General features: G+C 35.6%; 2 protein-coding genes and 1 pseudogene across 2 annotated transcripts; 1 reads left to right on the top strand and 2 right to left on the bottom strand.

Moving 5' to 3' along the window:
* Positions 1-244: 244 nt before the first annotated feature.
* Positions 245-2,448, bottom strand: LOC121253581 (annotated as a pseudogene).
* A 5,135-nt stretch (positions 2,449-7,583) lies between these two features.
* LOC121253580 (glutathione S-transferase T3-like) lies at positions 7,584-8,643 on the top strand. Its single transcript, XM_041153578.1, has 2 exons — positions 7,584-8,015; positions 8,095-8,643. Exons 1-2 carry the CDS (start codon positions 7,584-7,586, stop codon positions 8,641-8,643), a joined length of 981 nt encoding a protein of 326 aa, XP_041009512.1.
* Positions 8,644-9,416: 773 nt separating this feature from the next.
* Positions 9,417-10,909, bottom strand: LOC121252518. Its single transcript, XM_041152212.1, has 2 exons — positions 10,013-10,909; positions 9,417-9,865 (listed from the first exon to the last, which is right to left on the bottom strand). Exons 1-2 carry the CDS (start codon positions 10,833-10,835, stop codon positions 9,543-9,545), a joined length of 1,146 nt encoding a protein of 381 aa, XP_041008146.1. The 5' UTR covers positions 10,836-10,909; the 3' UTR covers positions 9,417-9,542.
* Positions 10,910-12,090: the final 1,181 nt, after the last annotated feature.

The following is a 12,090-nucleotide window of genomic DNA, read 5'->3' as shown; positions in this document are numbered from 1 at the left end:
GGACAAGTAACAAAACTTCTACAAGAGCATGCTTTGGGCTGATCATGCATCTCTTTTATAGCCCAAATTTTGTTAATAGTTGCTATCTTTAGCTGAACTATAATAGTCAGTTTAAAATTACTATTTTAAAGCAAACTGCAGCCTACACCCACAACCTACCCGATTCATGGCTTTTTTTTTTTTTTTTTTTTTGATAAGTTCCCGATTCGTGGCCTTAATGCAATTTAAAACACAGCTCACAAGATGAATAACTCTCTCCATGGATTTACAGAACAAGATCATTCAGCTGTCTGTGAAGTTAGATTACGAATCATGAACTTGTCAACATCAGATTCCATTTTTCTTCAAGGAGATGCATTGAGTCACCTGAGCACAAACTTTCTGGTTAGATCACTTGGAAAGGGCGGCCATCAGCTCCTCCTTCAACTGAACACAACCACCTTGAGTTTGAATGGAGAACGTATGAATAACCTTGTCATTGTCCATTGAAACATTGTCATAGTCCCTAAATGCTTTGATGACTCCAGAAATTGGGAGAGCATCCAATGGGCAGCTTATCCTCACAACTGAATCGTCTTGTCTGTCCTAAAAATCAAACACTGGTGCTGGGAGCTTTTTATGCTTATTTTGTTCCAGCTTTTCAGTTTCCCAAACCTGGATCTTCATCTGGAGATCAGTGATATATGTAATAGCATCACCAAGCAAAGATGCCTTGTCCATCTTAGATATATTCGGGACAACAACTCTTAATGCATAGAATCTCTGATTAAGCTTCTCGCGCCTCTGCCTCTCTGCTTCCACATGATTCAATGGTTCTTCTCTCCCTTTGGCAGGCTTTCTCCCTTGCTTTCTGGGTTTCCGCTCATCAGGCTGAGATGATGATTCATCCCTAGACATCTCCAAACTAGAATCTATCGTTTGGGGATTAAAAGCCCTAACAGCCATCTGGTTCAACTGTGGAAACCGTTTTTCCTCATTATCATCACCTTGACATCCATTAGAGGAATTTCCATAAACATGATTGGTACCTATTGCTTGTACTTTGAAAGTTTTTGAAATAAAACCAGCTCCGTCTTCAACCTTAGGAGAAAAATTAATATTGAGTGAGCATGATTTTGTACCACCCAGACTAAGTTCATGTCCAAAAATCTTTGGAAATACCTTTGAATGTACATAATTAGATTCCCCAAATGTAGTTTTAACCATGTCGACAATATTCTGTTCTTCTGGAACTGATTTGATTGAACCAAGCTCCACAACTCCAGATTTCAGAGGCACAATCACCACAGTTTGGAACCCAGCTAACCTCACTAGAAATGACCTCTGTTGATAATGATGTAAACAACTAGGCATATCTGAAGCCCAAATTGATTTACCAGATGCATACAACTCGCCGAGTCCACAATTAGATGAATCACACCAAAAAAGTAAAATACATTGAGGTGAGGTAAAACATCTCAACAGTCGACACTCCATCTAGACTATGAGGTAAAACATCTCAACAGCCGACACTCCATCTAGACTTGCTGCAAAATTATCCTCATCCGACCCACCAAATGAAGCGGGAAGCTTCTAGAGCACCAGCTTCTCCACATCCTCTTTCCTCTCAACTCCCTTTAAACTGCCATCCCCACATTTATTCAGCTCTCCAGCTTCCCCACGCCTAAGGTCTCGGGAGTATCCATTATCCATATTAAGGCAGAACCACCAGATCTCAAGCTCACAACCCGCCGCAAAACTGCGTAATTCCAATTGGACCCTTCAACAATCTGGCACAAGCGCTTCTGGACACTCAATCTGATTACGTGTTTTCGGAAGCAGATGAAACCAAGAACTCGCACGCTTCTGTATCCACCACTGACTCCACCCAATTCAAGTGCACCCAATTAAACACAAGAAGGCCTCAAAAATACAAATATAGGTAAAACTCCATAAACACTTAACCGAATGAAAAAAATATCAAAATCCAAAGATAGAACTACATCTGTTAACCGGGGATATTAAAACTGCCCTGAAATTCAGCAGATTTTAGAAACTTATCTCCAACCATTTAGCAGGTCTTTCAAACTACCTCTCCAAAAAATCAGATCAGTTCCCAGTGAAGCTCATTTCTCACTTTGAATCACAAATACGACACTGAAACCAGAAGATTTTAAGGTATCTAGGCCTACCCAATAAGCAGAACTTTGAAAAGATCCCAAACCAGAAAGCAGTTCAGTTCATTTCAAAGCTCAAATTTTAGGAGTCAAAGCAATTGTTTACAAGAGTCGAAAAGTTTCAGGCTTGAAGTAACAGACTTTACCTGAAAATTAAGATTTGAGCTTCAAGATCCCACAAGTCTCCCCTGACTACCACAAACATACCAGACAAGGAGATTGGTTTCAGCCTTAGATGAGTCAGATCAGAAAGCTGGTTCTTTCTGAATCTTTTTGCACTGTACTCCCACATGTCCCTTCGGGGTTTTTTTTTTTTTTTTTTTTCTCCTGTTCTCATGAATTATTATACTTACTTAATTTTGGATTTTAATCTATTTTTCAGGGTCTTGGAGGAAACGACAGTATGACACCATCAGAAGTTGGTCTACAGTTTAACATTTTACAAGGGAGGAAAATGAAGCGACAGTCGCTTAGTTTCCATTTTCTCGATGGGATAGTACCAGATATGGAAAAAGAGAAATGATTGTATAAGTATACGCTTCAAATTCTTATAAAAAAGTAATTCTATTTATAGTGTAAAAAAAAATTATTTTTTATTAATGGCATTCATTTTTTTACAAATGATTTGTATAGAATTTTTTGATTTGAAGTTTCTACCTAACATTCTCTAAATGATAAATAGTTTATTATTATTATTATTATTATTATTATTATTTAAGTAATATCACATTAAAAGATATATGAGAATGATAAATAAAAAGAATAATGAATAACACTTCTTCCTAATATGCGATCCATTCCACTACATGAAGCATATGGAGTTATTATAATTCAACGAATAATGAATATCGCAAAAATCAATGAATGCACATCGGCCTTTTTCCTGAGCCAATCAAAGAAATTAAATTTTGAGAATTTTTAAAGAATTTGTTTTTTAGATCGAAGAGTTATAGATAAAAAAAAAAAAAATTACACAAAATTAATAAATTCATAATGGTAGATCTATTTTAAGCAAAATTATTATAAATGCATTTTATGTTTTTCATTCTACGGAATAGCTATTAATTTGCATAGTGGAATGTTTTTCACCTCCCACATATCTTCATCCTCAGACTGATTTTCTTCCTTAGTAATTTTTGAGTGCAATGAACATTTTTTTTTTTTTTTTTTTTTGTGGAAGAGTAGATTCATAAGTTTGCAAAGAATCTACTAGTTTTTCTACCCAAATTGTGTCTAAATCTTTATTTTCTTCTATAGCAGTCACTTTTGGTCCAAACCTTTTAGGCAGGAATCTCAGAATTTTCCTCACAACTTGTGCCTTCCCTACCTTCTCTTCGAGATTGTATCTAGAATTAACAATGTCATTTAGTTTAGCATAAAATTTATTAAAAGTCTCATCTTCTAGCATTTTTATCTCCTCAAACTTTGATATCAACATTTGTAATTTGAAAATTTTCACTATTTTGGTCTCTTCATGTGTGGTTTCTAAAATATCTCAAGCATCATTGGATGTCTCACACATGAAAATTCTCTTGAATTTATTAGGAGAGACTGCCATGAAAATGGCATTTAGACCTTTATTGTTCCAATTATAGCTACTTAATTGTTCTTTGGTCCGCTCTTCTACAGGTGTTGTGGGCTTTGTCCATCCTGACTTCACGGTTAGCCAGACTTTCTTGTCAAGTGACTTTAGAAATGTTTTCATTCTTACCTTCCAGTAGGCATAGTTATCACCATCGAAATTTGGTGGTGATAATAGTGATGCCATGATCTTCTAGGGGAACGGATCACACTCAGATCGAGTGAACCATGCTCTGATATCAATTGAAATTACCCAGGTACCTCTGATGATTCATGCTAATGCTAAATAAAAGCTATTAGCACGGATTAGTAACCAATATTAAGAGTATTAACACAATAATTTAGTTATGAAGGGAAATTCTTTTAAGAACTCATCAAAGGTAAAAGCCTATGGGGCAACCAAATTTAGGAAAGTCAATTTTATCGATTGAGAGTATTACAAGTAAAATATTTATAAAACCTTTATAACTAGACACGTTTACCCAAGACACGCGACTCGGTTATCTTCTACCGCAGTAGGTAGTCAGAACTTTTGACACTTTCCAATCGTTGTCTTTTCTACTAGAATCTCCAGTGGTTGAACTCGAATACGGCAACTCCTCCTTGGAGTATGCTCTCACTTAATCCCATGAATCGAGTTTTTTGGAAAATCCTTATCTCAAGAATTTTCTTTTGTAAGATCTTTTGAAGTTCTACCTAGATCTTCAAACTCTCAATACTAGTGAATATGTGTTGTTCCAATGTTATATAAAACCCTTAGTCAACTCCTCTATAAATAGGCAATGCTGTGATTAATTTAGAAAAGAACTCTGCTGACAGGTTTATGCAAAATCTCAGTTAGATACGTTGCTAATAATTTGTGAACATCTTGGACTGGATCATTTCTTTTGGATTGCATCGAGTTCAAATCAGTTTCAGTTTCTTCAACAAAACTTGCATCTTTATCTCTTCAACTAACTCTTAGACTCGAAACATACCTATGACTCTTGTAGACTCTTATCTTATAATATTAACAAGATTTGATAAGAGTTACAATTCAAACACTTATCCTTATCGGATAAATATTCATCCTTATAAGATGCAATCCTAGAGTCATATTTAAAATTTTATTCATCCATAATTCAAATTAAATACAGACTCATCTAATCCTAGCTAAACATAAATTACATTTACAGTCCAAGAACCAGTTAACTGATGTACTTACTAAACAATTGTCTCAGATAGATTTGTTAGTCTTAGAACGAGTCTCATTGTTGTAAATATCCCACTGGACTTAAGGGAGCGTATTAGTACAATACCCTCTGATTTTTGTAATTCACAGAATATTCTAAAATATGGTTTACTTTATGTTATTTTTGATTTCCTTGTAACTAATTTGATTTCTTTGTAAAGTGTATAAATATACACTGTCATTCCATAGTAAGAGCACTGGCATTGGACTCATCAAATGAGTCCAATGTCCATAATTTGAAGAATTTAACGAAAAATACTCTGCATTGGATTCACCTTTTCCTTAAATCTTAAACTTTTAGCTACAGTGAAATCTCTTCTATCACCAAACTTGGCGACCTACTATTCAACATCTATCCGGTTATTTTATTACGAAACAATTATTTCGCACGCAAAAGCCGTTTCTCTTCCCTCTCTATTCTGCATTCTTCCTCTACCCCCGAAATCCCCAATCCCTTTCGATTCCTCTCATTTCCTTCTTCCTCTCCTCTCCTTTTCTTTCTTCCCGAATCGACGCATCTCCAGTTCTTTCTTCCCCCTTTTCTCTTCCTTCTTCCTCTACCCCGGAATCCCGAAATCCTCAAACCCATTTCCGACTCTTCCTCTCCCTTTCTTTCTTCCCGAATCTGGCAAACCATTCGGTCTTCCCTCTCTTCTCTGTTTTCTTCTCCACCCCGAAACCCCCAAATATCGACTTCCCGTTTCGATTCTTCCTCTCCCTTTCTTTCTTCCGCTCCCTTTCTTCCTCTCCGTTTCTTCCTTCCGTTTCCTCCTGTTTTTCCCGAAGCTTGTATCAAAAACTTTGCCGAGAAAGTGACCCGTGAATCTTCGTGAAGTAGATGTTGAAGTGCGTACGAGGTGTTTCAGGTGAAACAGAACCTCCATCACCTCCATAGGCACACCGTCGCCGATCCTTTCTCCCTTTGCTCCGAACGTTCTCCATCTCCGTGAGTTCACTCTCTCATATATATATATATATATATATTAATCATATATGCATGTATGAAAAATTTTGCATGATCATTTATATGATTTTATATGACCTTTTTCTTGGGGCCGAATTGATTTTGTATGAATTTATATGATCTTCATGTTAGCTTAGATGGTGGAGGAGGGGATTCGGCCCCATTTCTGGGGGGTTGTCAATGTTCTGTTCTTGCCCAGATATATGCTGATTTTAGAGCTCTCTGTCCATGCCGTCCATGACTAGAACTTTTAGAGCTCTCTATACCTGCCGTCCATGCCTAATATTCAAGATATATGCTGATTGTGTATTAAGTTTTAGAGCTCTCTGTCCATGAAGTTTTATTAGTCTTTAGGAAATCAAATTACATTAAGTTTTGATTGTGTATTTTAAGCCTAGACAGAGTCTTTTTTCTGTGGGTCTGATGGCTTTATAACTGGCGATTCAGATAGCAAGGTATTGTTCATGCTTATCTATTTGTTTGTGTACTTTTGCACACATTTATCTATCAATGGTCATGTTGCTTCAATATTAGGAATCTTATCTTTGTTTTTGTCTCCCACAGGTTCTAATGTAAAACCTCTGTAGATGCATCCAATAACCATTTTTGTTCAATATTGGTTCTTGAAAGTTTTTTTTTTTTAAATTCAATTTGGAGATTTTTGTTGTCTTATTTACATTTGTGGCTCAAATGCTGTTAAGTCAGTTGTAGACTTGTCCCCTCGTTGGCCATTTGCAAAAAACATGTGTAATTGAGTTCTGAAGTGGTTGGGCAGTCACTTCAATAGTTATTTGCCAAGCCCTACAATGTTGTTGATTGTTTCTTGCAAAAGCTGGAACCACCTTGTTTTTTATTGAGAGTAAGAACTCCCGAGCCATTTATATTTCAAAATTTGAGGCCTTGTATAGGCAGTTATGCAAAAGGGTTTTGAAACATACAAATAAAAATGATTGAAAATAAAGTGGCTGGGCAGTCAACCTCTAGGGATAAAAATAAAGTGATTGAGAGTAAGAACTCCCTTAAATTAAGAAAGCCAACCTCTAGGGATAGTCTTAATCTACACGGATCCACTTGAGTAAAAAATAAAGTGCATCTTGTAATGTGAGGTCCGTGTGCCTATACTCGTGGAGTTGTGTATTTGAGTTGTATTTACTGGCTGGGCAACCACTATCTCTAATTAAAATTTTTTTGTTGTGTATCCAAGTTGTGTATTTGAGTTGTATTTAGTGGCTGGGCAGCCACTATCTCTAATTAAAATTTTTTTGTTCTGTATCCAAGTTGTGTATTTGAGTTGTATTTAGTGGCTGGGCAGCCACTATCTCTAATTCTGAACTTGCATTCCAGTATTTGAGTTGTGTATTTGAGTTGTATTCAGTGGCTGGGCAGCAGTCAAGCATTTATGTTTTTGTGGAATTGTGACTCTCTTTTGTGTATTCTGTGTATTTGATGTATTCATTCAAGCATAAACTCATTCTCTCTTCATGTTAATGATGTGTATAAACCAACATGCAACATGGTTTGATATTTTCTTAAAATATGCTTCCACTGCTTTATTTTCTTGTGCTGAGTAGTATCTTTTTATTGTACTGCCTTGTATCTAATTTTTTGTGCTTATTGTGCTGCCTTGTATCTATTGTTTGATTCTTAAAGGATGGGCAGTCCATCTGAGGAGGATCCCTTCTTCACCACTCTCTTACAAAGTGGAGGAGAAGGTTGCACTCCAACCTATGAGCAATATTCTAGTGTTATGATCCAAACAACTCCTCTTCACGGTGAAAAGAGGCCTCCTCCAAAAAAAGTTCAGAGAGGTGCATCTTTCACTGTTGAGGAGGATAACTTACTTGTATCCGGTTGGCTCAACATTAGCATTGATGCCATACGGGGTACCGATCAAAAATCCACACAAATGTGGGACAGAATTTCTGAGTTTTATCACGAGTATAAAAAACCAAATACTGCAAATCGTTCGATAGGGTCATTGATCAATCGTTGGTCCATGATCCAGAAATGCACAAACAAGTTTTGTGCATTTCTAGCGCAAGTAGAATCATTGCACCCAAGTGGTGCAACCGAGCACGACAAGGTATGTACCATTTTCCTTTAAATAATGTATTTTTTTATCGATTATTTATTTTTTTGACAATATTCCTTCAATTTTTCAGATTGAAAAAGCTAAAATAATGTACAAAGAGATAGAGAAGGGGAATTTCACAGTGGAGCATTGTTGGTGTCAATTGAGACACCAACCCAAATGGCAGCAACACATGAACAATCTGAATACAAGGAGAAAACCACCCGATAAACGTCCAGCCAATGAGCAGTCTTTTGAAGTTCCCGATGACGTTGTGGAGGAGAATGTTGAGAGGCCTCCAGGCAAAAAACTTGAGAAAGATAACTTAAGGAAGCGGAAGGCTCAGGAAGCATGTGATGTTGACTTCAACAGTGCGCTAGAAAAAATGACCGCTGATAGGCGACTGTTCATGGGAGAGAGGAGAGCATGGGTGACGAAGGCTGATGAAGTGAAGGGTGCACAACTAGAACTTGATAAGAGGAAGTTCGAGGCGGAGATCATGAGTAAGGATCTTTCTAATATGACCGTCATGCAACAAGCCTATTTCCTGAATATTCAGAAGAAAATTTATGAGGACTCTTTAAATAATTCCGAAGGTACATTCGACACATCTCCATCCATACCTCATGGAGGTGTGTAACTGTTGGTTCATTTACAACCCAAAATTCCAGTATTTAGTGGCTGGGCAGCCACATGTATATCCAAAACATGTGGCTGGGCAGCCACTAGTACTACTGAATGTTAGTTTTGGATTAAATAGATGACTGGACAGTTAATTAATGTTTTTGTGGATTAGAGACTTTATTTTGTTGAGGCTGGACAGCCACTTGAAATTGGCTCATGTTAGTTGATGTTGTTGTGGATTAGAGACTTTATTTTGTTGATATGGACAGCCAGCAGTCTCTTGGCTCATGTTAGTTTATTTTGTTGATTTTAGAGAATTTATTTTGTTGATATGGACAGCCAGCAGTCTCTTAAATGTTAGTTGATGTTGTTGATTTTGGAGAATTTATTTTGTTGATATGGATAGCCAGCCAAACTTGAATGTTAGTTGATGTTGTTGATTTTGGAGAATTTATTTTGTTGATATGGACATTCTAGATGTCATTCTATTACAATGGCAAGATGGTCAAGTAGGCAGGTAAATGAGATAAACAACTTTTAACACCCAAATAGGCAGGTAAATGAGATATAACAAAAACGATAAATTCAATATGTCTCATTTGCACAGAAATAGCTTTTAACACCCAAATAAACAATGCAGAATTCATTTTTAAAATGATAAAATAAACAATGCAACAATGATAAAATTAAACATAAACAATGCAACCACAAAATGTGTGCATTGTCTTTTATATATATTTTTTAAGCATGAATATGAATTTGCAATATTCCAAATGACATTCATATTCCAAAAAGCTTTAAAATAATATTCCAATAAAAAGCTTTAAAATAATAAACAACGACACATCATAACTAATAAACTTATTTAATAATCATAAACAATAAACAACGGCAATAAACTTCATAACTCGTAAATTATGAGCGGCCATGCAAATTCCATAAATGCTCGATAAGGTCAGCTTGGAGTTGAGAATGAGTGCCTCTATCTCTAATTCGATGATGTTGCGCAATGAACTCCATGAATTCAGGTATATTATCGCGTGAAATTGGCTCATGTGGAGTATCATCATTGGATTCGTAAATAAACTGGTCAGCCCCGAGATATTGATGACGCTCATCTTCAACGATCATATTGTGCAAGATAATGCATGTGTACATAATGTCTTTTAGAACTCGGGGCTGAAAATACCTAGCAGGTCCACGCACAATTGCAAATCTAGCTTGGAGTACTCCGAAGGCTCGCTCAACATCTTTCCTTGCAGACTCTTGACAAGCAGCAAAATGTTTTTTCTTTTTTCCATGTGGAGCAGGAATTGTCTTCACTAATGTTGCCCATGAAGGATATATACCATCAGCAAGATAATATCCCATTGTGTATTCGTGACCATTGATTGTGTAGTTGCACGGAGGAGCATGACCTTCGGCCAACGTGGCAAAAACAGAAGATCGATCGAGTACATTGATGTCATTATGAGACCCAGGCAAACCAAAAAAAGCATGCCATATCCAAAGATCATAAGATGCAACAGCCTCCAAAATAATAGTTGGTTCATTTACATGACCAGAGTACATACCTTTCCAAGCACTAGGACAGTTCTTCCATTTCCAGTGCATGCAATCAATGCTACCCAACATTCCTGGAAACCCACGGTTTTGTCCGACTTCTAGTAACCTCGTTATATCACTATTGGTTGGAGACCTCAAGTACTCACCCCCAAAAATTGACACGATCGCCTTTACAAATTTCTTCATACTCAACCGTGCGGTGCTTTCTCCAATTCTTACATACTCGTCCATAAGATCTGCCGTAACCCCATATGCAAGCATCCTAATTGCTGCAGTTATCTTTTGAAGGGAGGACAATCCAAGTCTCCCACTGGCGTCTCTTTTTTGGACAAAATAATCATCGTGAGCTTCAACTGCAGAATGTATGCGTAAAAAAAGATTACGATGCATTCGAAACCTCCTCCTAAATACGTTTGGCGGATATATTGACGGCTCAGCAAAGTAATCATTCCAAAGGCGCTCATGACCTTCCAATGGATTACGTCGGATGAACATACGAGGTTGAGAATTACGACGACGTGAAGCAGATGCTCCCTCGACTGCATGTTGTTGTCTATGTAGGGCCATTGCTTGTATCATATACTCCTCGTGATCAAAATAATCTTCATCTTCTATATGATCAATACTCTCAAAGGGATCCATAGGGAATTTGGAGAATTGTGTATTTGATGGAATGAAAGAAGAAATATTGGTTTTTGATGAGTGGGAAGTAATGAGAGGATGGATCTATTTATAGAGCTTAATCCGAGACTATTAGTTATAACTAAAAAAATTGGTAAAAGAAGAATGGTTGGCACCATCTACTTGTTGGGTAGAAGAATGGTTGTTAAAATGTGTTTGTTGGATAATTAGGTTGAGAAAAAAAATTAATTCAAAAATAATAATTTAAGTATCAAATTAAATTATTAATTAACATATATTAGTGTAATTATAAAATTTATTATAAAAAATAATATTATTAAAAAAATAATATTATATTATTATTTTGATGAATCCAATGGCTAATCCAATGTGGAGTTATGGATAAGGAGATTTTAGATATATGAAAAATATGTACTTTTCATCAAATTTTGAAGATGAATTTGATGAATCCAATGCCAGTGCTCTAATACAAGCTAAATATTCTGGAAAGATGTGCCTCTGACAATATATTTGGTTCATGTGCGTGTAATATTGCCTAGATCTACGTAATTTCAATGCAATTACATGGTAATGGTAATACGGGGCCACCGTCACTGAGCGAATCTCATTTTATATATATATATATATATTTAAAATGAAAAATGATATTTATAATTATGAAATACGTAAATATCTACATAATCTTTTTAAAAAAGTGAGTAACTATAGATATATATGAAAAAAATTAATATTTTAATAATAAATTTTATTTTAAACAATATTACATGACGTTTATACATTTTATGACTGTATAAAATATTACTAACATTTGAACATATATGGTGGCCACATATATATATATATATATATATAGACACATTAATTTCTCGGAAATGAATAGTCCCTCCCGGCGGTCGATGCACCTATATATATAAAGTAGTGGCACAAACGCGTTGTACGTTTTGAAAATCTTCTCTCTTTTAATTTGGTGATTTAATAATATTATATATATATATATATATGAATTCATTTTATTTTATTTTATTTTTATTTTGCCACCGATCGAATTTCTCAAGTACCATTGTTCTGATTATATATAAGCACAATTAATCTATGATCGATATTAGTATATATTTCAAGGATGAAACAAGATCAAGAGCATAAAATCGAAATATTAATATATATATATATATATATAAATAAATGCATCAGCTTAATTTAATTATACAACACACCCGTATATCTGATAAATTAACTAGTTTACAATAATCGTGGC

The sequence above is a fragment of the Juglans microcarpa x Juglans regia genome, chromosome 2S, assembly GCF_004785595.1.
Source record: "Juglans microcarpa x Juglans regia isolate MS1-56 chromosome 2S, Jm3101_v1.0, whole genome shotgun sequence".
NCBI lineage: Eukaryota > Viridiplantae > Streptophyta > Magnoliopsida > Fagales > Juglandaceae > Juglans > Juglans microcarpa x Juglans regia.
This window is presented reverse-complemented; position numbering and strand designations above follow the sequence as displayed.

Excerpts from the sequence above, each read along its gene's own strand:
- LOC121252518 (XM_041152212.1), bottom strand. The coding sequence starts at position 10,835 with ATGGATCCCTTTGAGAGTATTGATCATATAGAAGATGAAGATTATTTT. Across the intron at positions 9,866-10,012 it reads GTGCAACTACACAATCAATG|CCTTCGGAGTACTCCAAGCT; the intron begins GTCACGAATACA and ends ATGTTGAGCGAG.
- LOC121253580 (XM_041153578.1), top strand. The coding sequence starts at position 7,584 with ATGGGCAGTCCATCTGAGGAGGATCCCTTCTTCACCACTCTCTTACAA. Across the intron at positions 8,016-8,094 it reads GTGCAACCGAGCACGACAAG|ATTGAAAAAGCTAAAATAAT; the intron begins GTATGTACCATT and ends TCAATTTTTCAG.